Raw genomic sequence first — 27848 nt, forward strand, 5'->3', positions numbered from 1 at the left:
TTCTTGAGGAACGGTCTTTGATGTTTTTTCCATTGCTATATGAGGTTTAAGGAAGGAAAAGGCGGAATTTGCGTTTTAATAAGAGATTGGCAAACGGAAATCGACAAAGTTGATGAACTTGAAGAGAATAAAAGAGCTTTTGAAGATTAGAAGAAGTTTGAAAGTAAAGTTTGAAAAGATTAAAAAGGTGGTCTATTTATAATAACCACTTTGACGGTTTGAAAGCACTAGTGGCTGACCATCAACTGGCGTTAATTAATGACCTTGGGAACTGCGCAGGCGCGACGCTTCAATCACTTATGTCGCTTACGTCACGATGTTGACGTCATAATTGATTGAGGTATTAAATCGAAGTCTCAAATTCGTTTCTTCTCGTTACACTCCAAAAAACGAGGGGACCATCTATATACGGTCGAAATCGAGCATACCCGATTTCGTTGGCATGGGACTTGCCTCGAGGGTGGCCTCGCAATAAATCAGACCGGAGCTCGAAGATGAGACATCGAGCCTAGAGATCGAAGTGTACGTTGAGACCGAGGCCAGCAACAATCGAGACTAAGTATGACCGACTTCGAGGGGAACATAATAATAGAATGACGAGATATCAGTAACCGGTCGAAAATCACGGCGTGAATCTCGGAACAGACCAAATCAGAAGCGGTTAACTAGCTGTTTATACGATTTTCTTCTGTAATTAGAGACATACCATAATTAGGTTTCCTCTACTATATAAAAAGGAGTTCCAATCATTTGTAGGGCAGGATTTTATTCACTCATAAGAATATACATATACGCTGCTTTCTTTGTCTTACTTACTGTTCATCACTGCTTGTTCCATCCTCTATTGTTCTTATTAACTAATGTCGAGACTATCTCGACTCGAGGTCGAGGCATTGTTTGTAGACCGGTTTGATTTATTTTATTATCTAATTTATCTATTTAATTCGTTGTTTATCAATTGGTACTAGTTTAAATCACATATCCTTAAAACCACAATATAAGTTTAATTGTTACTCAATTTTTAGGGTAAATAATATTCATGTTATAATCTCGATATTATAATTTCATTATTACTTATTCACAAATGCACTACATCCCAAATCAAGAAAGAATAAAAAATAATCCATTAACAAAAAGGTGAAAAGTAAAAGCAAGAAAACGCTGAGGAATTCCCATAAGGCTTGAGGAAGGGCTCAGCTACTCTTCCAACCAAACTTGCTGACAAAAGGACATATCTTAAATAGCCTTTAAATGGGAGAGAAAGAGCCAAATCTAAAGTCTTTGGATGATTCAATGCCTAAAAGCCCGTCATCAGTGGCTGCGCCTGCAAAAACAGACATGGCCAAAGCTTCAATTTCATCAGCATTAGCTCCTCAACCTTCTTGGTTCACTGCCAAAAGGTATCATTTCGCAATTTTTTGAATTTATGTACGTTAAATGGAAGAAACCAAGGTTCCTGGGATTTCTTCATTGTTTCGATACTTAAGAAGCAAGAGCCTTTTTTTCCCTTAAATTTGTCTGATGAACAGTTTCTGAAGAAAGATTTGACTTTAGAGGTATTAATATGGTGATGTAATGCTCATTATCACTTTGGGTTGTAATTTTTTTTATTTTTTATTTTTTATCTTGGCTAGAGGATTGTAATTTTTAGAGGGTTTTTTGTTGTCATTATTAGATACTAGAAGTTCATGATCTATGTCTGCGGGTAATAGAGAAATGAATGGATTAATTTTGTAAGGGTTTTATTCACTAACTGTGAAAAACTTTTAGCTGGTAGGTTACTTAAAACCTCAATTATAGGTATATGATCTTAGTGAGTAATGTAAATTGATGACCTGGGAAATATAGTAAGTCACTGCTAGTGTATATAACTTTATTCTAATGATACTTGTAGGGTTGACAGAGGATTTAATTAAAGCAGCGGCTAATGTATTTGATCTGAAAAAAAAACATATGGCTCTTAGAACTGGAGTGTCTATCACTATCCATTTTATAGGTCTTATTGTTATCTAGTACCAAGTTATATTAGCTTATGACATTTCTGCTGCCCATTGTCAGGTTACTAGCCATATTCTGTGTGATCAACTTGTTAAATTATGTGGATCGTGGAGCTATTGCGAGCAACGGTGTTAATGGGAAACGTAGTGAGTGTACTAAGAGCGGTACATGCTCTTCTGGCAGTGGAATCCAGTAAGATTTTTTTTTTTTTTTTTAAAATGTTTGTGAAATTTCATTACAAGTTTGCTTGGTTCCCAAGTGATTGATCAAAAGGGGAAGATGTGTATTTGATGTTCACTGTCTAAGTTTCTTCCTGGAAGATATTTAGTGTTTTGCTTTCTAATATTCTTTATTTTCTTGATGATTGACTAGTTATTGTATCCAAGAGTCCAATGATGTACTTATTATACTTTCCCTTGGATGATCAGCTATTGGATAATAACTATTCCTTGCTAAATTTAATGATTGGAACAGCCATTAAGTTGCAAATCTGTATGCTGTTGCTCAGACTTAATGTTAATCTTTTGTCTATTTCTGCAGGGGTGATTTTAACCTGAACAATTTTCAGGATGGTGTTATATCATCTGCTTTCATGGTTGGGCTTCTCGTGGCATCTCCAATATTTGCCTCCTTAGCCAAGAGGTGATAAATATTAATGCATCACAGGTTTGATGTTGAGATTTGATGTGTTGAGGTTGAGGCGTATTTCATATTTAAGTGCTATTACTGTAAAAAGCTAAGTTGCTCGGACTCGGGTGCGGATGTCCGATACGGGTGCAGATCCAGAGGTTAGATCCTTCATAATCTAAATTTTATGATTCGGGGGTACGGATCCAGGTACAGATACAACTGCAAGGATTCGGCTAAAAATAATTCACATATCTAAAAATAGAGTTATAAAAATATGTTTAATTTATGAGTTATGAGACATTTTGTGAAAAACTTACAAGGTCTTTAAGAAGGAGAAAACATTGATCAACATAGAAATTTCTATATTCAAGATATGCCATTTTCTTCAATTTCACCCTATTTTTTTTTAATTTCAGTATCATTGTATCTGTCCCGAATTTCTTCATTGATTTTGGTCAAAGTACCCAAAATTGGTTGACCAGATCCGATGCGGATCCCACACCTACACCCACACAACCGCACGTTGTGTCGACTGCTGCACCGAAAGTGAAGAGTCCGAGCAACTTAGGTAAAAAGTATATTTGAAAGCACCCTACAGAAATAAGCATTGCATTTCACTATGGAGATCATTTTTATCTAGCCAGTGAATATAATGAACTACTTTATTCTCATTGTACTCATTCTTTTTACCCCATTTTTTTTAGTTTGTCCCAATTTACTTGGTACGCTTTCTTGAAGTTTCAATCTAATATAAGATTTAATTACTTAAGATTCTTTTGTTTAATGTCAAACATCGCACTTTCCTTTCTAGGCCATGCCAAATCATTGATCACTTTCTGAAACAATTAACTCGCCACTTATTCTCCCACTTTTACTCTTCCTAGCATTTGAAGAAATCAAAAAGTATCCTTCATCTTAGAGGGATAACCAGGTGAAAATGACCTCTCCACCTCCAATCTTGAGGTTGAGGGTTCGTGTCACCACGGGAGCAAAGTGGAGAACGACCATTGTTAGGCAGGGCGGTTGGGGTGGTCAGTTTACCATATAAAAAAGTAAAAAGAAGAAAAGGATCCTTCATTTTACACTTGGACCCACTTGAACGAAATAATCCATATTTCAAACTCCAATTTGTTGTAGGTTAACGGTCTTTTCTACAAATCATTCAAAGTCAAACAATGACAATCAAATTGAATGGGAACTAAGTGCTCATTTTTTACCGTTTAACTATTATTTTAAGCATGTCTCTTCCTTCCAATGCACATGATATTAGTGATATAATTTGTCAACGAGTGGATTTGAAAACTTACATAATATTTCTAACCAGTAACTAAACTTTGTGTTTAACTTACCACTTATATTAAGCGCACTATAATCTGGATCAGTGCTTTCACCACAGCAAACTTCATAATTTGCTTGCCCTTCCTTCTATGGGATTAGTATATTGTTAAGAATGTTCATAAAACATGCAGTGATAACCACCAATCTAATCTTGAGATGATCAACCTTACCTTCAGCACTTACCTCTCCTTTTTCCGATGGCTCTTCTTGTTGTTTTCAGCTTAGTTTTTTCATCAATCATTCATCAGTGATTGCTTTTGAAACTTTGTTCGTTTTTATATCCTATTTTCATTTATGGTTAACAGAATTTATTTCAGCAGTGGTGGGAAATCCTTTGATATCACAGAAATCAAAGGTCTAGATGAGGTTTGGTTTGAGTGGGTGGAGCGTAAGTCAAACAACATGAGGAAAATGACTTTAAGCAGGAAAGTCATGCTGTGGATTTGTGGAATTCTGCACATTGCATCTGAAGGAAGGGGAAATGACCTTAGGAGATGGAAGATCAGAGATCACATGTAAACCTTTTTCTGCGCTAAAAAGTACAATGATTATGGCAGGTTCATTAGTGTTCTAGCAGTTCAGGAGCGCAAGGCAGTAATCATTTTGCCAGAAATAACATTTAATGGAGGGTGGAGAGATTTTGCTCTTAAGATTGAAAGGTTCATAAATAGGGAGGTCCCAGTCATTCAAAGAATGCCCATCCCAGTGAAGCAAATTCCTCCCAAGTCAGATGAAAATCATGCTTATTTGGAGGCTTTCAGAGCTGACAAATGGAAAGCGAAAGGATCCTCAACATCTGCTAGTGCTTCCAGCACTAATCGTATCACAGTAGTAGGGCCTGAAATCTCGGATCACGACGTTCTCTCCAGATGCCTGGTTGGAAGCTTCAAATCTTCTAAAGAACTTCCAACTCTATCGGACATTCGAAGATGGGCTAGCAGTAAATGGAGCTCAATCCCAGAGGTACAAATGTATGAAATGCATGGCTCCAAATTTCTTTTCGAATTTCCCTCAAGGAAATTGGCAGAACACATCAGAGTAGGAGAATGGAAATGGAGAAATCTGCTGATGAATTTTGACTGGTGGACGCCAACGACTGGATGTCTTCCTGCAGGCGCTACTCTCGATTGGGTATGGGTGAGACTTCTGGGAGTTCCTCTTCATCTCTGGTATCAAGACATCTTTAAACAAATTGGGGACAAATGTGGGGGTTGGATTGAAACTGAAGAAGAAACCACCTTGAGAAATCATCTGAAGTAGGCCCGCATTAAAGTCAAGGGTCCTTTTGAGCAGATCCCTAAATCTATCGAGCTTGAAAAAAATGGTGTTGTCTACACTATTCCGGTGTGGTGTGACCGTGTGAGGCACCGGCGAGCTGGAATTTTACTAGCAAAGATGAAAAGCTAGAAGGAGGGTTCAGGGAAAGTAGACTTATAACTGGGTCTACAAATGAGGGGTTGGTGCACAAGGTTCAAGGGACAGCTGGTTCAGACTCAAATTTGAAAATAAGGGAAGATATTATCATGGGGCCTGTAATTAAAGGCCCCGCCTACTAATGGGCCTGTTGAACTGGGCCAAGGAGTTCAACTTACAAAGTTCAATCTTGGTATTTCAAAAAGCCCAGAAATGGGGAATAAGGTCCAACTTTCAAACAAATTTGATATTCTCGATACAGATATAAGTGGAGATCCATTGATGGATGAGATTACTTCAAACCACCTGCTAAGGGATTCTGAACTCAACTCTCTCCCTCTTCTTATTTCTGAAGGTGACCAAGTCGCTTATGAATTTCCTAGTACTGAGGGATTATGCATGCGAGTTTCAAGAAAAGATGACAGGGAAACAATTATGGCGGGGGATTTCACTCCTTTCTCTCCTAGTGCAATGAATCCTCTGCAGATATTTGATTTTAATGAACGGGAAAATTGGTTGGTGGACGAAGCTGATCCTTTGGACACTCACTTTCTCGCAGCAGAGTCAGATGCTTCACTATGGGTTCGTAAAAATATTTTAAAGATGAGCAAGTCTTATGGGGTAAATTTTCAGGGGTGTGAAGAAGAAGCACTATCACTCTTCATGAAAATTGATAGGCGAAGGCAAGAGAAAAGATTGGAGACTGCTGTGAAAACAGTATCTACTCCAATTAGGAAGAAGGGGAGTATGGAGGTCCAAAATTTAGTTTTCAACATGAACTTTCCAGAATCAAGCTCAAGGAACAAGGGGAAATCCATCAGCAATGGTTATCAATGAAGGTAAAAATCTTATCCTGGAATGTTAGGGGATTGAATCGAAGAGTCAAGAGATCTGTAGTCAAAATGTTAATAGAGAAATGGAAGGCGGACATTTATTGTTTACAGGAAACCAAATTGGAGGGGGATATTAAGTGGTATGTGAAACAAATTTGGGGGAATGAGTGGGTCAAGTTTGGTTGTTTAGAAGCCAGTGGAAATAGGGGTGGCATCCTTGTATTATGGGACAGTAGGGTTTGGAAAGGAGAGGTGATTAATATAGGGAGTTACACTATCACTTGCACATTTGAGTCGCAAATGAATAACTTCTCATGGCACTTGACTGGAGTATGTGGGCCGCATAAAAGATTGGAAAGAAGGAGTGTTTGGTGGGAAGCTGCTGCTTCTAGGAGACTCTGTGCAGGCCCTTGGGTTGTTTGTGGCGATTTCAATATAACAAGATTCATGGATGAAAAGAGAAATGGCAATTCCATCACCAGAGCCATGACTGATTTTACTAGCTTTATTGAAGATATGAAACTTATTGATCCTCCACTACTTGGAGGGATTTATACTTGGACAAAGAGCAACAACTCTCATATAGCATCTAGAATTGACAGAATTTTGTTCTCTTCAGAATGGGATGAAAGCTTCAGAAGCATGAGACAATCAGTACTTCCTAAAGTATCATCTGATCACACCCCTATTGTTCTTGATTGTGGAGATTGGGAGAATGCTAAGTCATATTTTAAATTTGAAAACTGGTGGCTGGGTGTTGAAGGGTTTAGAGACAAGGTGGCTCAGTGGTGGTTCTCTTTCACCATTCAAGGCAGACCCGATTTTATCTTGGCACAGAAATTAAAACTCTTAAAAGGCAAACTCAGAGAATGGGGATCATCACAAGGTGAGAATCTGGAAGTCAGGAAAACAGATTGTCTGAATAAACTACTTGATCTTGATGCTGCACAGGAGATTAGGGACCTCACTGAAGATGAACTTATACAAAAGGCAAGTTTGGCCATGGATCTAGAAGAGATTGCAAAAACTGAAGAGATTTCATGGAGACAGAAATCAAGGGTACAATGGCTGAAACAAGGGGACAGAAACACCAAATTCTTCCATAGGGTGGCCAATGCAAACAGGAGGTTTAACACCATTGACAGACTCAACATCAATGGTATACAGGTGGAGGATTTGAATACTATCAAGGTCGAGATCCTATCCTTTTATCAGCAGCTATACAAAGAGCCAGAGGAATGGAGGCCAGATTTCAACTATCCACATGCCTCTAAGATCTCTGAGGTGCAGTGGTTACAAAGAGAGTTGGACGAACAAGAAATTTTGGAGGGCCTTAGAGCATGTGCAGCAGATAAGGCCCCTGGTCCAGATGGATACACTATGGGTTTCTTCCTCCATTGTTGGGAGGTGATCAAGGTGAATCTCTTGAACACTTTTCATAATTTTCATTCTCAAGAATAATTTGAAAAGAGTTTCAATGCTACTTATTTAGCTTTAATCCCCAAGAAAGTGGGGGCAGGAGACTTGAAGGATTACAGGCCAATAAGCTTAACAGGGAGTGTTTATAAGATTATCTCTAAGGTCCTGACAGAGAGATTGAAGAAAGTGATTCATAAGCTGGTGGATGAGCAACAAATGACTTTTATTAAAGGCTGACAAATTATGGATGCATCTCTAATAGCTAATGAATGTGTTGACTCCAGAATCAAAGAGAAGATCCCTGGCATACTGTGCAAACTAGACATTGAAAAGGCTTTTGATCACATCAATTGGAGTTTTCTTCTGATGCTGCTCAAAGATTTGGGCTTCGGAATCAAGTGGATCAGGTGGATCCAATTTTGTATTACAAATGTCAGATTCTCCATCCTTATCAATGGATATCCTGAAGGATTGTTTCCATCTCAGAGAGGCTTAAGGCAGGGTGATCCTCTCTCACCCTTCCTTTCTATTATTGTTATGGAAGGTCTGAATTGCATGATCAAGAAGGCTAATATGGAGGGGTGGATAAGGGGGTTCAAGGTGCCTAACAATGCTAGTAGCAATATGGAAATCACCCATCTTCTGTATGCTGATGATTCTTTAATTTTTTGTGATGCTAAAGTGGAGCAAGTGACACATCTGACGTTGATTTTGACTGTTTTTGAGGCCATCTCTGGCCTTCATGTGAACCGGAGGAAATCCCTGATCTACACTGTTAATGATGTCACAGATACTCAAAGATTAACTGGCTCCTTGGGATGTGAGGTAGGATCCTTGCCTACCACTTATTTGGGGTTACCACTGGGTGCAAAGAGCAAGTCTCGTCAGATATGAAATGTTGTCCTTGAAAGGTGTGAAAAGAAGTTGTTTAGATGGAAGAATAATTATTTGTCTATGGGAGGGAGGGTTGTACTAGTCAACAGTGTGTTAGACTCTCTTCCCACCTACATGATGTCACTGTTCCCATTACCAGCAAGCATTGAGAAGAAGATTGATGCTCTGAGGAGGAATTTCACATGGCAAGGCAATAGAGAGAAACAGGGTTACCATTTAGTTAAATGGAAAACCCTTACAACTAGCAGAAGAGAAGGTGGTAATTTGAAGCAACACAATAAAAGCCTACTCATGAAATGGCTTTGGAGATTTTCACTAGAGGAACAAGCTTTATGGAGGAAGGTGATATGCACAAAATATGGGATTGAAGGTGAAGGTCAGTGGAGCTCAGGTGCAGCGGCCAGTCCCTATGGAGTGAGTGTGTTGGAGATCTATTAGAGCTCTATGACCAACTTTTATGAGCAACACCAGCATAAAGGTGGGGAATGGAGCAAAAACTTCTTTCTGGAAGGATGTTTGGATAGGAAATTGTCCATTTAAAGACAGTTTCCCTGATTTGTACTGCTTAGCACTTCAACCTGATGCTACTATTGCTGAAACCTGGAGCCAGCAGGGTTGGAATTTCAGTTTCAGAAGATTTCTCAATGATTGGGAGGTAACCAGAGTGATTGAGTTCCTTAAGGTCCTGGAAACTTTCAAGGGACCAGTTGAGTAAGTGGATAGACTGACATGGGATAGCAATTGCAGAGGAGTTTTCACTGTTAAATCTGCATATGAGGGCCTTAACAGATCAGTCCAGCAGCAAGGGCCTTGGTTATGGAAGCATATCTGGAGTTTGAAGGTTCCTTTTAAAGTTGCAGTATTTTGTTGGCTAGTGGTCAAACAGGCTGTCTTGACTCACGAGAGTTTAATGAAGAGAGGAATGCTCCTGTGTTCCAAATGTTTCCTATGTGGTAAGGCCACCAATGAAACAAACAGTCATCTCTTCCTTCATTGTCAGGTCACCAGTAGATTATGGCAGCTGTTCATGAGTATGAAAGGTCTAAGTTGGGCAATGCCAAGAGATACCATGGAGCTTTTGTTTGTGTGGGACAACTTAGCAGCTGGAACAAGTCAGGAGAAGTGGTGGAGCATCATTCCTGCATGTATTTGGTGGACAGTTTGGTTGGAAAGGAACTCCAGGTGTTTTGAAGATTTAGCCAACTCTGAATAGAAGATCAAAATGAAATGCATATTTTTGTTTCACTTTTGGTGTAAAGAAGCTTTAGTGCAAGATGTAGAGTCCCTAGTTGATCTCATTGGGTCCTTGTAACTGACACAAGTCTTGCCTTGTTTTTGTCTTTTTGGAAGTCTTGTAACTAGGGTCTGTTTCCATTAGCACTATCTTTGTGCTAAGTTCAATTTTTAATGAAATATGTTACCATTTCAAAAAAAGTAAACACCTAACGACATCCTAAGTTGCGAGGACTCTTCATTTTTGATGTCGAACTCGTCTCGACACGACACTGAGACGGGTGTGGGTGCGGGATACGTTTGGGATTCGGTCAACCAACTTTGGATACTTTGATTGGAGTCCATGGACAAATTTGGGGGAAAATTGAGATTTTGATTTCATAAAAATAAAAGATAAAACAAATTTAAGACATGGGAAATGTCATACGTTCATCTTTTTGTCTCATATTTGTTGCTACAATATACATGTAAGTTTTTCACAGAATATCTCTCAAAATTAGGATATCTTTACAGCTCTATTTTTATAATGTTGAATTTTCTTAGCCGAATCCCAGCACCCGTATCCATACCTAGATCTGCATCTCCGAATCTTAAAGTTAAGATTTTGCCGAATCCGACTCTCGGATCCGTATTCGAAACAATTAACTCGCCACTTATTCTCCCACTTTTACTCTTCCTAGCATTTGAAGAAATCAAAAAGTATCCTTCATCTTAGAGGGATAACCATGTGAAAAGGACCTCTCCACCTCCAATCTTGAGTTTGAGGGTTCGTGTCACCACAGGAGCAAAGTGGAGAATGGCCATTGTTAGGTAGGGCGGTTGGGGTGATCAGTTTACCATATAAAAAAGTAAAGAGAAGAAAAGGATCCTTCATTTTACACTTGGACCCACTTGAACGAAATAATCCATATTTCAAACTCCAATTTGTTGTAGGTTAACGGTCTTTCTTACAAATCATTCAAAGTCAAACAATGACAATCAAATTGAATGGGAACTAAGTGCTCATTTTTTATAGTTTAACTATTATTTTAAGCATGTCTCTTCCTTCCAATGCACATGATATTAGTGATATAATTTGTCAACGGGTGGATTTGAAAACTTGCATAATATTTCTAACCAGTAACTAAACTTTGTGTTTAACTTACCACTTATATTAAGCGCGCTATAATCTGGATTAGTGCTTTCACCACAGCAAACTTCATAATTTATTTGCCCTTCCTTCTATGGGGTTAGTATATTGTTAAGAATGTTCATAAAACATGCAGTGATAACCACCAATCTAATCTTGAGATGATCAACCTTAACTTCAGCACACTTACCTCGACAGTAAACACCTAGCGACATCCTAAGTTGCGATGACTCTTCATTTTTGATGCCGAACTCGTTTCGACACGATGCTGAGACGGGTGTGGGTGCGGGATACGTTTGGGATTCGGTCAACCAACTTCGGATACTTTGATCGGAGTCCATGGACAAATTTGGTGAAAAATTGAGATTTTGATTTCATAAAAATAAAAGATAAAACAAATTTAAGATATGGGAAATGACATACGTTCATCTTTTTGTTTCATATTTGCTGCTACAATATACATGTAAGTTTTTCACAGAATATCTCTCGAAATTTAGGATATCTTTATAGCTCTATTTTTATAATGTTGAATTTTCTTAGCCGAATCCCAGCACCCGTATCCATACCTAGATCTGCATCTCCGAATCTTAAAATTAAGATTTTGCCGAATCCGACTCTCAGATCCGTACCCATATCGGATACCCGCACCCGAGTCCGAGCAACTTAGATCAAACTATTTTTCCCCTTGAGGTAAAGGAACTATCTGCCAAGTATCATTATCATATAAAACAATCATTTTCTCAATTTATCCTGATACCAATCTGGAGGATCCATTATCCCTGCCACAATCATAGCTATTTTGACAGTGGATAAGTTTGTAACAAAAGCATATTATGTAGGTGAGAGATAGTGATAACTTAAGAAACTATAAGTGAGTAGTTTGATTACCTTTTCAAACAGCTTCATCCGATGATTGCTTGACTGAAGCAGAGAATGTCGTTAAAGAAGGCAATGAGTCACCATGTGGACTTTTTGTACTTAGCATGAACAAAAACTTCAACCAGAAATAACAAGCTTCAACCAAAGTCCATCAAATGCATTTTCTCGGGGTACTCTCATCTAAGGGTTACAACTTACAAATGCCATGAACCTACTACACATAAGTATTTTGTCTCAGCAAATGTAACATCCAAGACATCCACATACTTCTCATCCAATCCACTAAAGCCATCAAATATTACATTCAAGACATCCACATGCTTCTCACCAAATCCACCAAATGTATGTACAGTTCTTGTCATTCCAACTTTTCTGACTCCAGCTCTTTCATATATGAACCTAGTTGGAGCACATCTTTTTAATCATTCCAGATAGCCAGACCAAGTTTAATTAAAAGTATACAACACCCCATCCTCACAGGGAATCCTTATCTACTTTAGAATTGACATACCCAAAGATATTGTTTCAGTTGTATGCCTATACCCTGTGGCGTGCCTTTTATTTAAACAATTTCACATACTTCTTACTTTTGTTCTTGTGACTTGGCAGTGTTAATCCATTTAGACTTATTGGAGTTGGACTGACAGTCTGGACCTTTGCTACTGCTGGTTGTGGCCTGTCAATTGATTTCTGGTCCATTACCATATGCAGAATGTGAGTAGATTATGCTGGTTCTTTCAATAGCCGTCTTCTATTACTTGTTTTTTGTACTTCTTTTAGTTTTTTTCTTTTGGTGGGATGTTGATCCTATTTTTTTTCTAAATTTATTTCCTCTACCAGGCTGGTCGGTGTTGGTGAGGCATCTTTTATCAGCCTTGCTGCTCCATTCATTGATGACAATGCCCCAGTTGATCAGGTTTGATTTGCAGTGTGATTCAGTTATGCAGCGGTGCTGACTCTGAGTACCTGATGCATGCTTGTACTGCTGTTCTTTTGTTTCTGTTTTGAGGCTAAAAAAGATTTTGATTAGTTCTGCATGCTAATATCTGTTGCTAATGCGATGGGTTGTTCCTTTGCTTGTAGTTCTGGTTCATTAATGTGCAACATTCTTTACGCTTATGAGACAATGTGTAAGCTTTTGCATCCTTTCATTTTAAAAAAACTAGTCTCTATGTTCGTGCGTTGCACGAGAAATGCGTATTGAAAATAATAAGCTTTCAATCGCTTATACTGTTGAATATGCACAAAGTAGGAAGTTTAATAATCAATTCTTTAAAATAAAAAAAAAAAATATATAATTCAAATCAAGTTATCAACAACATTTTTGACATAATATAGGAGGAAAAAATGGAACTAATTAAATATTTTAGAATCACAATGTTATATCATTAAAATTGTAAACTCACTTTAAAATACGATATTATTCACTATTGTTTGTGAAGCGATGCTGAATAAGTATGAAATATATCTAATATTTGACTTGTTTTGGTTCCAACACATAATTAACTTCCCGAACTATAGATAATATTTTCTTCACACTTGATTGTCTAATATTTATAGTAAGAATTATAGATAATGAATATAGAATTTGATTTCCATTAAAATAATGAATGGACGAATACGTTTTCTTTACGAAGTAGACTCTAAGAATGATATTTTGACTTGGACTCTACAATATTTGAATTGCTTTTCCGTTTTTAGACATTAATGTTTAAGATATAATTTAATTATGGAAGGGCATAATAGGCAGCTAATATTTTAAGGATATTTTTGTCGTTCAACATTTAGCGTAGAACATTCGTGCTTTTATAATAATATAGATGTTATGTCTATTTAACTTTGTGAGGTGTCCAATAAGGTATACACGTATTAATTGGGGCAGCGATTACCTTTGCTGTACATTTGAAGGATTCTCTGCATTGACATGTTACCTAGTCCATGGATTACCATGTTTCTTGATAAAGAAGTGCAATCACAATTCCTATAGTCAAATACTTAATATTAGTTTACAGATATGTATAGTGTAGTTTTGTCCCACATTGGAAGAGGAGTAATATTTCCTTATAGTGTATAACTATAAATAGGGACCTCTTGTATTGTATTTATCATCCAATATCAATAACATATTTTCTCCCGTGCCTTCTCAGATGGTATCAGAGCATTAGTGAGAAAAGATCGTTGTGCGTCATTCCAGCGTTAACCGGGAAGAAAGAACTTAGTCATCGTGCAATTTTTTCGGTGACCTAAGGCTTGTCTAAGTGAAAGTCACTTGCCACTTTCTGGCCATTTTTTCGCTAAGCTTCTTCAGGACAGTGTGCTCTCCTCAAAATTCTGAGCCTACCCATCTAATTCAAATCAAATTCCGACCACTTTTATGTTTTTCCGGCGTGAACAGTGACCTCTTCGGCCTTTTTTTGAAAACATTTCTTCAGGACAGCTTGCTCGCAAAGGAATTCCAAGTCTATCCATCCTGGTTACGACAAATTCTGACAACTTTGGAATTTTCCGGCGAGCTACAGTGTTTCCGGCGTGAACAGTCGGCACAAAACAATGTTCTGTTTTCCTGCTGTAAACAGTGTTTTTCAAGCTATTTCTTCAGTTTTCTCACAGGAGTTATTTATTTCCACTATTTCAAGTTAACCCTACTGCTACAAATTGTAGCGACATGGGAACCGATGCTTTGAATAGTCGGATGGTTTCTTTAGCAGAGTATATTGAGTTCCTTCAGTATAAAGCATGTAAGCAGACATTTTCTGAGATAGTTTCTGTTGTTCAAACAGGTAATAGCGTGACTTGTTTCTCCCAATCTTCATCCTCTGAGTCTTGGGTCATTGATTCAGGTGCATCAGATCATATTTCTGGTAACAAATCTCTTTTCACTACTATTTCATATTCTCAATCTCTTCCAAAAGTCACAATGGCCAATGGGTCTCAAACCATGGCAACTGCAATAGGTCAAGCAAGCCCACTTCCTTTCTTACCTTTAGATTCAGTCATTTATGTTCCCAATAGTCCTTTTAATCTTATAGCTATTAGTCGCTTAGCCAAATCACTTAAATGCGTTGTTTTATTTTTTGATGACCATGTTTTTATATAGGAACGCAGTACGAGGCGGATCATTGGTACCGGGCGTGAATCAAACGGACTTTATTACCTTATCCTTGCTAAATCATACGGACTCACATCTTGTCTTCCTTCTACAACTTGTCCTGTTACTGATTCACCAGATTTATTACATAAACGGTTGGGACATCCCAGTTTGTCAAAACTTCAGAAAATGGTATCTGGTTTATCTCACTTGTCAGCTCTAGAGTGTGAGTCATGTCAGCTCGGTAAGCATACCCGCTCCCATTTCCCTCGGCGTCTTGATAATCGAGCAGAGTCACCTTTTACTTTAGTCCATTCAGATGTTTGGGGTCCTAGTCGGGTCAGTTCCACCTTGGGATTCCGCTACTTTGTCAGTTTCATTAATGATTATTCCAGGTGCACTTGGATATTTTTGATAAAAAATCGATCTGAGCTGTTTTCTATTTTCCAGACCTTTCACGCTGAAATTCAAAATCAATTTGGGGTTTCTATTCGCACATTTCGTAGTGATAATGCCCGAGAGTATTTTTCTTCCCCATTTCAGTAGTTTATGAAATCTCATGGGATTATTCATCAAACATCTTGTCCGTACACATCTCAATAAAATGGGGTAGCTGAAAGAAAGAATAGACATCTTATTGAAACTGCTCGTACCCTACTCATACAATCTCATGCTCCATTGCGTTTTTGGGGGATGCATTTCTTACATCTTGCTATCTTATTAATCGTATGCCATCTTCAGCTATCCAGAACCAAGTTCTATTCTCTGTCATGTTTCCCCACTTACCTTTGTTCTCTCTTCCACCCCGTATCTTTGGAAGCACTTGTTTTGTCCATAACCTTACTCCAGGAACAGATAAGTTAGCTCCTCGTGCTCTTAAGTGCGTATTTATGGGTTTCTCGAGAACACAAAAGGGGTATCGATGCTACTCTCCTGACCTCCAGCGGTACCTTATGTCCGCTTATGTTGCCTTCTTTGAAACTCAATCATACTTCACAGGTTCAGGTCATTACTTAGATATTTTTGAGGTACTACCAGTTTCATCTTTTGGAGATTCAGTCACTCCAGCTCCACCACCTACAACTCCAGTTGTAGCTTCACCACCTATAGCTCCAGTTGTAGCTCCACCACCTATAGCACTCTGCAAAGGTGTACGATCCACACTTAACCCTAATCCCCACTATGTCGGTTTAAGTTATCATCGTCTGTCGTCACCTCATTATGCTTTTATATTTTCTTTGTCCACTGTTTCTATCCCTAAGTCTACACGTGAGACACTATCTCATCCAGGATGGCGACATGCTATGATTGACGAGATGTCTGCTTTACATGTCAGTGACACTTGGGAGCTTGTTCCTCTTCCTGCAGGTAAGTCTACTGTTGGTTGTCGTTGGCTTTATGCAATCAAAGTCGGCCCGGATGGCCAGGTTTATCGGCTTAAGGCTCGTCTTGTTGCAAAAGGATATGCTCAGATTTTTGGGCTTGATCATAGTGATACTTTCTCTCCCGTGGCTAAAGTAGCATCTGTTCGTCTCTTTTTGTCCATGGCTGCTGTACGTCATTGGTCTCTTTATCAGTTAGACATTAAGAATGCTTTTCTCCACGGTGATCTTGAGGAAGAAGTTTATATAGAGCAACCACTTGGTTTTGTTGCTCAGGGGGAGTTTAATGGTTGTGTGTGCAGATTGCGCAGGTAACTATATGGTTTGAAACAGTCCCCTCGAACTTGGTTTGGTAAGTTCAGCACAATTATTCAGGAGTTCGGCATGACTCATAGTGAGGCTGATCACTCTGTGTTTTATCGGCATTCTGCTCCTAATCTGTGTATTTATCTAGTGGTTTATGTTGATGATATTGTTATTACTGGTAATGATCAGGATGATATTACTAATCTGAAGCAACATCTCTTTCAGCACTTCCAGACTAAGGATCTGGGCAAATTGAAGTATTTTCTAGGTATTGAGGTCGCTCGGTCTAGCTCAGGTATTGTTATTTCACAGCGGAAGTATGTCTTAGACATTCTTGAGGAGACTGGAATGATGGGTTGCAGACCTATTGACTCTCCTATGGATCCGAATGCTAAGCTTCTGCCTGAACAGGGGGAGCCTCTTAGAGACCCTACGAGATATAGGAGGTTGGTTGGCAAATTGAATTACCTCACAGTGACTAGACGTGACATTTCTTTTTCGGTGAGTGTTGTAAGTCAGTTTATGGATTCTCCCTGTGATAGTCATTGGGATGCAGTTGTTCGCATTCTTCGGTATATAAAACCAGCTCCAGGCAAATGATTACTATTCGAGGATCGATGCCACGAGCAGATTGTTGGGTACACAGATGCTGATTGGGCAGGATCACCTTTTGATAAACGTTCTACGTCTGGATATTGTGTTCTAGTAAGAGGTAATTTGGTCTCGTGGAAGAGCAAGAAACAGAATGTAGTTGCTCGATCTAGCGCCGAAGCCGAATATCGGGCCATGGCTATGGCGACGTGTGAGTTAGTTTGGGTCAAACAGTTGCTCAAGGAGTTAAAGTTCGGAGAAATCAACAAGATGGAACTAGTGTGATAACCAAGCTGCTCTTCATATTGCGTCAAATCCGGTGTTCCATGAGAGGACTAAACACATTGAGATCGACTGTCACTTTGTTAGAGAAAAAAATACTTTCAGGGGATATTGTTACAAAGTTTGTAAAGTCGAATGATCAACTAGCAGATATTTTCACTAAGTCTCTTTCTGGTTCTCGTATTAGTTACATGTGTAACAAGCTCGGTACATATGATGTGTATGCACCGGCTTGAGGGGGAGTGTTAGTTTAATAGTGTAGTCTTGTCCCACATTGAAAGAGCAGTAATATCTCCTTGTAGTGTATAGCTATAAATAGGGACCTCTTGTATTGTATTTAAGATATTGTAGGTTAGGCTCAATTGAACTCTCTTGTTGGCGTGCTTAAAGCAAGTTGTGAGGTTATTCCTTTTTAATTGGTGGATCTGTCGAACATATCTAGATGTCATATTCAATTCTGTTCATGATGGTATCTGACAGAAAATGAGCACAACCAGGCTTTATGCAAGTTGTTTCCTAGAATTATCGTTTTCCGCTTTTACTAAACTGTATGGTACCATGTTTTTATTGTTATTCCTTAAAAACATGGAGAAGATGCTTTGATATGGACAACAATATTTCATAATGGAAGTGAACACTCTTTCTAATTCAACCTTCTTGTATATTCCTATTTTGTCATGTCTACAAATACATCCAATTATATACAGTCTGATGTGATCACTAGTTTTAACATGGTTCTTCAAGTTTATAGCTGCTCCATGTGTACCTGCTAAACGTATCTGCTTCTCATGTTATGTCTTTAATGTAATTTCTGCATGCTAATTGCCCTTCTTGTCAGAAAACAGCATGGCTGGGAATATTTTACATGTGCATCCCAACTGGGATTGCTGTTGGCTATGTATATGGCGGATTGGTGAGCTCGCTTTAGTTGCTATGACTTAATGTTTTCTTGTGTAATATTTTTCTTGCGGAGCATGTCAAGTTTTACTAAAGCTCCACTCTATGGTAGGTTGGAAGTCATCTTGATTGGCGCTGGGCATTCCGGATAGAGGCATTGCTGATGCTTCCTTTTGCAATTTTAGGTTTTGTGATGAAACCATTGCAATTGAAAGGTGACGTAATATTGATCTTTGAGTCCTATCCTATATGCACTTTGATTTCTGAACATGTTTCTACAGGGTTCTCGCACACCGGTTCACAAAATCCAGTGACTTCTGCGCAAACTTCTTGCCCAGAAGCAGGTATGTGCACACAATCACTCATATGGGTTTCATTTCACTTCCTCTACCTAGTTCAACAGGGTTCATGATTCGTGGCCTAACTTTCAGCATTTCACTCACAAGGTTCCCATATCTGGATAATGTGCTTGCGAGGTGCATCCTCCGAAGATGTTACTCTGTGAAGAGAAATGTTATATAAGCAAATGGTTGCCAAAAACTAGGAGGATCACACATCTAGATAGCAAGTTGTGTTGGGAGAAGTTCTTGTTTTGCACAGATGTGACACAGCTAGAAAGACTTTGATTGGGCACAAAATTAAAAAAGAAAGACTCTTGTAACTGTGGTCTAAAACAAGCCACAGATATTTGTGTGGCTATAAATCATCTTATTAAGGGTACAGTGGGAAATTTGAAGTTAAATTCTTCTAAATTTAGAAAGGTATCATTCTTTTTGGAGAGGGAAAGGACTAGAAGTTCAAGTAAAAGAAGAATTCTTCATCAGCCAAGTATCCAACCTATCTTTATAATTAAACTGTTAGCTACATTCATAATTGTTTTTTCCTTTTCAATTTCCTCCCATTATACTCTGAGGATCATAGTAGGAGCGGGTTTTCTAAAATTTGTTCCCTTACATGGGGGAAGGGGAAGGGGAAGGGGATAGTGAGAATTCAATCCACGCCTATTGCTCCCACCGGTACCATTAGATTATAAAGCCTTGGTGGTAGTAGAAGAGGGTTCTTTTCATAGAAATAGTGATGTTTGATTTTTGCTTCTGAAAACATTTGGTGCTTTATGGGCATCTTAGTTATGGATGTCGATGATACCTGCACTATATATTGTCTCTTTTTGTCTTCTTGAGCCGAGGGTCTTTCGGAAACAGCCCCTTTACTCTCCGGGGTAGGGGTAAGGTCTGCGTACACTCTACCCTCCCCAGACCCTACTTGTGGAACTCACTGGGTTGTTCTTGTTGTTGTATCATTCTTTTTGGGACAACCTAAAAAGGAGAGTGCGTCACATAAATTAGGACAGAGGGAGTAGAAGTTAGGTGGACACTTTTGTAAGGTACAACTAAAATGAGAGAATGTCACTTGAAATATTTTGGCCTATCTTATGTAGATTATGCACCGGTAAATAAGTTTTGATCTAATGGAATAAATTTTGATTTGCGCATGATGGTCGCCTTGTTGGAAATAGGTCTTCCTTTGACTGATTTCTTCTTCAAGACTTTATTGGTATGAATGCTGGGAGTTAATTTTGTGTGTGCTTTTTTGCTGCTATTGCTTAAAGTGGAGGAACGATTCATATAAATTTGGCTACTTTGACTTTGTCTAAAGGTTTTACTCACTTTCATAATGAAACTCGAGATTTAGGATGAACCAAAATCATTGTTTGCAGCTCTTTCATTCATATCATGTTGATTTTATTGCCTGTACAACTTAAGAATCAATTTACCAGTATAAAGTGACGAGTAATTCAAAGTGGTCAGGAATAGGTAGGTACTTCAGCTACAAACATTTAATACGAACATTAAATGAAGATTGCTTCAATAAACATTCTTTAATTAAAACTCTGGTTCAAATATATTTGAAACTATAGGCCACTAAGAGATAACTCTCGACTGTGATAAATATGGTTAATGTTACGTCTTTTCCTTATTATTTGTTTTCTTTACTAGGTTCTTTCTTTGTGGTTATATCGATGTCACCATAATTTGATCTCAATCTCTTGTCATTAATGCAGTTGCTTCAACTAGTATTGATGGTTCGTACCCAATAAGAAATGATTCCAAGGATGAGTAAGGAACCTTTATAAAACCATGGTCTATGACAGCCAAGATTTACCATCATTCTTGCAAACATGATTGTGATAGGAAGTCACCGATGACTGTAGACGACTTTACCATGTGTCTTATTTTTCTCTCTTCTTTTGCAGTTCAAAAAGTGCACCCAGAATTTTGAATCAGTTGACAAGATTTTGGAAGGATATGAAGGCGCTTTTGCTTGACAAGGTCTACGTTGTGAATGTCCTAGGTATTGTATTCACTTGTGCGACTCTGTCGTTTTGATGCTTTTTATTTTTACTGGCATGTGGTGAACCTCTTTTATGCTTCCTACTACTTTTTACAAATTTGATGATATCATCTAATGCACTAAACTAGCTAGCACTCAATTGCTATGTACTAGATTCTGATTTCTTCTACTTGCATGGTTCCTTGCAGGATACATAGCATATAATTTTGTAATAGGTGCTTATTCATACTGGGGACCAAAGGCTGGCTATTACATATACCATATGGTAAGCATTTAGAGCCATTACTTCACTTCATAACCATTCTCAAAAGAAAAGTGTATTTTTGTGTAAATCTGTTGATAAACTCTTTCTTTGTCTCCGAGATCGACATTTCTTTACAAGTTTAATGAGCCCAGTTGGTAAATACTCCATCCTGTTACATTATTTTTGTTGCATGAACTGGTTATGGTTTTCATCTTATTGTGGATCAGTCTCGCATTTAACCAAGTTAAACAAAAAGCACCAGTTCATGTTAGCTGATTTGCAATTGGCGCCTTCTGCAGAACAATGCAGATCTGATGTTTGGAGGTATTACTATCGTATGTGGAATATTTGGAACCTTAGCAGGAGGCTTTGTTCTGGATCGAATGACTTCCACAATATCCAATGCGTTTAAGGTAGACATTTCGCATTCTGAAGGTTTTCTTTTTAATATCTAAATCCTTATAAACAAATAAAAATATCTAAATCTCTTCTTATTTAATCCTGTGTCCTGTGTTTAATTCGAATATCATGTCCATTTAATCTGACATCAACTGGACTTTCTCAAACAAGGGTTGTGAACCTTCAGGAAAGTGATGTCCCCTCCCCCCCCCCCCCCCCCCAAAAAAAAAAAAAAAACAACTATTGTGCCTCAATTCCAAGCAAGTTGGGGTCAGCAACATGAATCCTCGCTGGCCATGTGCTCATCTCATATTTATATTATACAGATTAAACATACAGAAAATAGAAATAAATGAATACTGCTAGAAGTTCTCTGTATTTTCTATATATATATATATATATATATATATATATATATATATATATATATTAGTTTCTCGGCTACGTGCGTTGCACGTATATCCCTTGTCAATTGTTATCAAAATTTTCTGCATATTAATAATAATGTATGATTCCTTCATTATTTACCAGGTTTAGCAAAACTTACAGCATGCAAATAGAAAGGAGTAGAGATATAGAAACAAGCTTTTTCATTAATTTGATAAGACTGAAAAAACAAACAAGTTCTAACAACTTCAACATTTTCCTCTGAAATATTCCTAAAAACAATGAACAGCTTCTAATAAGACTAGTACACTGCGGGAGTAAAAAGTTTGCAACCACACCTAACTACACCTATGGTCTTAAGGAGACAACAACATTATATATGCGATTCATGTTCATGACATTGACTAAGAGCTCCCAAGCTCTTTCTCATTCCTCACAAGTCACAACCAACTAAAAGTGCCTTGATATGATTGTTTTCTTGGTGTAACGAGTAGCATTTTCTGTTAACCTATAACAAACACAATGACATTCTAAGTTTAATTAGCAGAGAAATTATATATTGATTAAGATCCATTTGAGGTATGTGACAAATTTGAATGTTATCCTTGCCAATTCATCTCCAAGAATCAAAGCATTTCAACAGACTTTTATACGCATCTTTGCTATATATCTGGTGGAAAAGACAAAATAAACTATGCATAATAAGACTGAATATGAGAGGAAACAACAACAACATACCCAGTATAATCCCACATGGTGGGGTTTGGGGAGGGTAGTGTGTACACAGACCTTACCCCTACATTGTGAAGATAGAGAAGCTGTTTCCAATAGACCCTTGACTCAGGAAAGCATAAGCACCACAGTAATGAGAAGACATACAAGAAGGGACAGCACCGAGAAGCCATGTAAAAGCGACATAAAAAACAACAAGATATTAAAATGACTAAAATGAAAGAAACGACAGGTAGTCAGAGAAACCTAATACCAACAGAATACGAGAGTACGTACTAATACTACCGGTATGAACAAGAATATGAGAGGAAACAAATAAATCAAATTTATGTAGATCTTCTTCTCCTTCAACAAAATTATAGCTCCTGAATCTAACTCCAATGATCTCGATTAGCATATAAGTGTGGCAAGAATGAAGAAATAGAGGGACATCAATTGTTCTTCAACGACCAAGAATTCAAGAACTACGTACAGCCATAAGAACTGGTCAAGTACAAGGTGAAACCAAATTTGTCTTAAATATTATAGACTTGTGGCTCTTCGCCTCCTGGTAACTGCTGCCCATTCAAAATAAATTATACATAGTGTAACATTAGTCTTTTCAGCTTTGGATTAGTTGAACTTGATTTTTGATTGTTCAATATATGAATTTCAAGAAGAATATAGTAATAGCAGTTAATTAATGAAAGAAACTCAATTATATTATTATGGAATGTAACTTCTTATTATTATTATTATTATTATTATTATTATTATGATTATTATTATTATTATTATTATTATTATTATTATTATTATTATTATTACGTGTCTGTACAATTATCAAGATGAATTTGGTTTATGCTAAATCATTGAATATAACTTCTCAAATTCTCCACCTTTTGAGAGAACGAAGAGGAGAGAGCCTATTATAATTTTGCTTGTTTGTAAATTAAGCAATAACATAGTTGTTAAAGGGCATAAATGTCGATTAATCTTACATGGGCATTTTAGTCTTTCGACTCTTCACTTTGTGCTTCACACTTATACAAATACATTACCAACACATTATAAAATGTGTAGTTATGTCTTTTCCCTTCAAGAACTAAACCCAACACTAATTCTCTCTCCGTCCGATCCCCTCCCCTTCTTTTCTGCACACACCCAGAACCATGGAGGCATAAGAAAGGAATGGAGTGAATGTCTTGTAGAGCAGAAAGATCTACTATGCGTTTTTATATGCATCAGAGAATCTCCTTAGTCATCACATTATCACAAGTATTGTAGCACTTGTTTTGAAGAATTCCCGAAACAATGCCGGAAAGCCAACAATTAGTGCAACCAAAACTATTCAAAAGCCAACCACCACTTTCCTTTTTTTTTTTTGGTTCTTTCTGAAATTCCCTGATTTCCCTCTCAATTTTACCTTTGATTAACAAACATGGAAGAAAAGGAGAAAACTGAAGGACTGCCTTTATTGGAGAAAGAATGGATTGGAGAAGTTCGCCAGAGAAATAAATAGACAGGAACATTGCCGTAAAAAAGAAAAGGGGAAACAGGATTTTCCAATGAAGAGGAAGAACGGGGTGGCGTGATTGTTTTTGAGGAAGAGGGAGTATTGGTGTTTGGATTTTTTGCTGGAAAGACGAAAAAGTCCCTCTTATTAGAAATTTTGTTATGCATTAGTAAGGGTACTTAAGAGAATTAGAAAATGGGTACAATGCTAACATACTACCTTCATGTAGTATGTTAGCCAAGACTCATATATATATATATATATATATATATATATATATATATATATATCAGTAAAAGGCCCAAAAAGGAAAACTGGGTGGCACCAAAAGCCTTGACCTCTTCTCTCATTTTTCTGGAAAGGGGGAGCAAAGAACAGCTAGAGCAAAGGACAAATTGTCTCCAGTTATCGAAAATGTTTGGGAAGTTGATCCCTCTCGTTATATTTGAAATTACTCAATCGATCAACCTTGTCTTGTATCGTGGTACTTATGGTATTCTTTGCATACAGTTACATTCTTCTTGTATCTTCGTCTTTGCTGAAAATGGTGTCTAAGGCATAGTAAAAGGTAATACATCATTTTGAAATAGGTTTTGAAATAGGACCTTAGCCCTCCCTGACGTGTGTGTAGTCTATTACTCATCTTGTGGAAGAGAATGAAATGATGAAAAGATTCCATTGCTGCACTCTTGTGTCCAGTCCTGCAAGTAATGTCAAGGCATCATGACATCAGAATTGCTACAAACACTCCTATAGTTCTCTCAGTTTCTTTTGTTTTACCCATTAGATGGCTTTTTACTGAGATGGGGGCCTTATGGATGTCTATTTTTTACACTATAGTGCATCCTGTAGAATTTCTTCCCCCTTTTGAATATTCTGTTGCTTGATTTTGTTCCTTCTCGCTGTACCAGGTTTAGCTTTTCTGACATGCTGATGGTGCTGATAACAGCAGTAGTGTAGGCCACAAATACCTTCTTAGACCGTTTATTCATTTGGCAATAATGTCGTCCAGGTTTAGAATTTTGTGCCAAGACAAGCATATGCTCAATCAAGAGAAAAGTAGCAATAAACCTTATTATCCAATGCTTGTTCAGTCATAAACCTCAAATTTATGGTGTTTGTACAAACCCTGTAATGAAAATTGGTGTACAGTTCTCACTAGGATGAAAAGTATCCAGGAAAGGATTGATTCTTCTGGCTATACAGCTCTTCTTGTTTCAGTTTAGCACATTCTCTGATTGATAAAGTTCAGTTATCATGTTAATCTCACCTATTTTCCTGTGGTGTATGTACTTGATATCCTTCCAATCCCAGCCACTGATGATGTTAGTGTACGTATTGCAGCTTCTTTCAGTGGCAACATTTTTTGGAGCGATATTTTGCTTTGCTGCCTTTTGTTTTAAGAGCTTGTATGCCTTCATTGCTCTTTTTGCAATTGGAGAACTGCTTGTATTTGCGACGCAGGTAATTTTTTTTTTGAATCATTTCGTATTGCCTACTTATATATCATAGCGCTTTTTTGATCATGTTATTTCTCAGCAGCATGCTTTATTGGAAGAAGATACCTTCCCCTTTTTCTTTGGTTCCTGTCTCGTGTCAGTAGATGTTGCATATGAGATCAGAAGTCTAATTTTTTAAGGCAAAAATAATGATTCAGAACTATTAGAATTGGTTTCCAATGATTGGTGGTATCACTCAGGCTTTTTCCTTTCTCTTGGGTGTTTCCTAAATCAGTAACTGGCTTTTATATAGTTACCTCCCGTACCCCAATTTAATTTAACATACTTTTTAGTTGTATTTATCTATCATTTGATGACTGTATCAGCCAGTTTCTTTTCTTCTTTAACAATATACACCACGAATGCAGGGCCCTGTAAATTATGTCTGTCTGCATTGTGTCAAACCAAGTTTGAGACCATTGTCTATGGCTATGTCCACTGTTTCGATTCACATATTTGGTGATGTGCCTTCCTCTCCTCTGGTGGGGGTTCTCCAGGTTTGTGTTATTTGTTTTGCAGTAAATATTTAAGGCCGTATGTTGCTGATGCAATTCTTTTTTTCTCTAATTAAGTCTATGACAGTGGTCAATGGAAGCTGTAACCTGATGTTGTTTTAAGCCGTACAGGACGTCCGTACTGATTTAGAGTTTTGTTATGCTACCAACAGATAAATGTGGCATGAGGCATCATCATTTACCAAATTATACATTTAAACCTCTTAGTCTATAAACAGGTTTATTCTTGAGGGGAATTTTGAAAAGTTTAGCTGTGGAAATCAAGGGACAATGATGAGAAATTCAAATATTTTCAGAAAAATAGAACTATTTCTAGTGCTTCTTTAGCAATGATAAGAATGTTGTTATGAATGTCTTTTTATTAGAAAAATGAGTTCTAAGACATGACAAGCCTTTGGATTTGGTATCCAAAATCATCAAGTTGCTTTGTAATGGTGCAGTTGTGGTATGTAGTCTATCAAAGATGTCCATATGGCCAAATGAACCACTTGTCGAGGCATTAAATTATTGGATTTAATTTTTATGTACTAACAGTATTACTTGTTAAAAACCAACTGACCTGTACATATCGGTGTGGATTAGCAACCTGGAAAAGATGTCAAGTAATTTACTACTCCTATAATCGGTTAAACTTCACCATAATTTCTTTGCTCTTTCAGTGTAAATTTGTATACTAAACTATTTTTGAGAATGACCTGTTATGGGTACGCAGTTCTTGCACTGCTAAATTGTGGCAATCATATAGTTGACTCTATGGTACTGCCGAATATTTGACATATAAAACTGCTGATTAACATTATCTTTTTACAGGATCACATTAACAATTGGAGGGCTACTGCTCTAATCCTGACATCAGTACTGTTTCTAGCCGCTGGAATATGGTTTATAGGTAAAGATGCTGCGTTTTCTTATTATGATTTCAAAATTTTATCCTCCAGAATGCATCCGTTTAATGTGGTTCAATAAAAGTTTTGGATTAAGCAGGGCGATTAAATATTGAATGTATGTTATGCAGGTATCTTTCTTCATAGTGTTGATAGATATAATGAAGAAAATGAGCATCAAGTTAGTATTGCTGATAGATCAAACACAATTCCACTTCTTGAGGAGAAATCTGCTGAAACAAGTCCAAGTCTCTGCTGATTCCCAGTTTACACTTAAACAAATGAAATGTGAATTTCTTGTATTATTATCTTGTTTGCAAATTCTGGTCCACTTGCCAACGGAAAAATTACTTATATGTGTTGATGGGAATCATAGGAAGCTTCTTCATCTTCCAGGTGCGCTAAACTCACTAACAATTATTAGAGGTACAACTGGTGGTCAAGAGTTACAATTTCGAACAGTACAATATATTAAAAATTGACTCCTGTCGTATTGAGCCTTTTCTATTTCTGTTAATCTATGGAAATAATACTCAATAATAATTATATTAGATTTATTATTTCTGTAGTTAATTTTGTAATGAAATTTTGTCATATTATTGCATGTTTCATGTTTCTACTACTACTCGTGACAGGGGCGGATGTAGTATATTACTACCGGGTTCAATTGAACCCATAACTTTTGACGGTGAGTAAAAATTTATATGTAAAAATTTATTAAAATTATAAAAATAATAGATATAAACCCATAACTTTAAAAGTTGAACCCATAAAATTTAAATTCTGGATCCGCCTCTGACTCGTGAGGGTGTGCCCGGGCATTGCCATAGCAAAGATTGTAAAGTTTTCTTTTTTCCTCTAAATTTGCTTGGAATAATTTATTAAAAAAAAGTTGGTTGGAGCAGTTGAGGATTAAAGCATCTATAAAAGATCAAAGTGAACCGTGGGATAGTTGATCAAAGGTAATCAAAGTTACTTGCTGATTTAGAGCGTTCGACTTTTGTAATCCGAATACAACTATTTGCTTGA

The 27848-nt window shown here is 37.4% G+C and overlaps 1 protein-coding gene across 1 annotated transcript; it reads left to right on the forward strand.

The window, feature by feature from the left end:
• Window positions 1–1157: 1157 nt before the first annotated feature.
• Window positions 1158–27397, forward strand: LOC107819293 (putative sphingolipid transporter spinster homolog 2). The gene is made up of 16 exons (XM_075252317.1): window positions 1158–1400; window positions 2059–2190; window positions 2539–2640; window positions 12376–12480; window positions 12607–12682; window positions 18254–18328; window positions 18425–18527; window positions 18594–18656; window positions 20375–20429; window positions 20567–20664; window positions 20853–20929; window positions 21208–21321; window positions 25266–25385; window positions 25789–25917; window positions 26746–26824; window positions 26951–27397. The coding sequence occupies exons 1-16, from the start codon at window positions 1252–1254 to the stop codon at window positions 27076–27078; spliced, it is 1605 nt and encodes a 534-aa protein (XP_075108418.1). The 5' UTR covers window positions 1158–1251; the 3' UTR covers window positions 27079–27397.
• Window positions 27398–27848: the final 451 nt, after the last annotated feature.

Source organism: Nicotiana tabacum, chromosome 4, assembly GCF_000715075.1.
Source record: "Nicotiana tabacum cultivar K326 chromosome 4, ASM71507v2, whole genome shotgun sequence".
In the NCBI taxonomy this organism is placed as follows: domain Eukaryota; kingdom Viridiplantae; phylum Streptophyta; class Magnoliopsida; order Solanales; family Solanaceae; genus Nicotiana; species Nicotiana tabacum.

Excerpts from the sequence above, each read along its gene's own strand:
- LOC107819293 (XM_075252317.1), top strand. The coding sequence starts at position 1,252 with ATGGGAGAGAAAGAGCCAAATCTAAAGTCTTTGGATGATTCAATGCCT. Across the intron at positions 20,430-20,566 it reads AGAAATGATTCCAAGGATGA|TTCAAAAAGTGCACCCAGAA; the intron begins GTAAGGAACCTT and ends CTTCTTTTGCAG. Across the intron at positions 25,386-25,788 it reads TGCTTGTATTTGCGACGCAG|GGCCCTGTAAATTATGTCTG; the intron begins GTAATTTTTTTT and ends CCACGAATGCAG.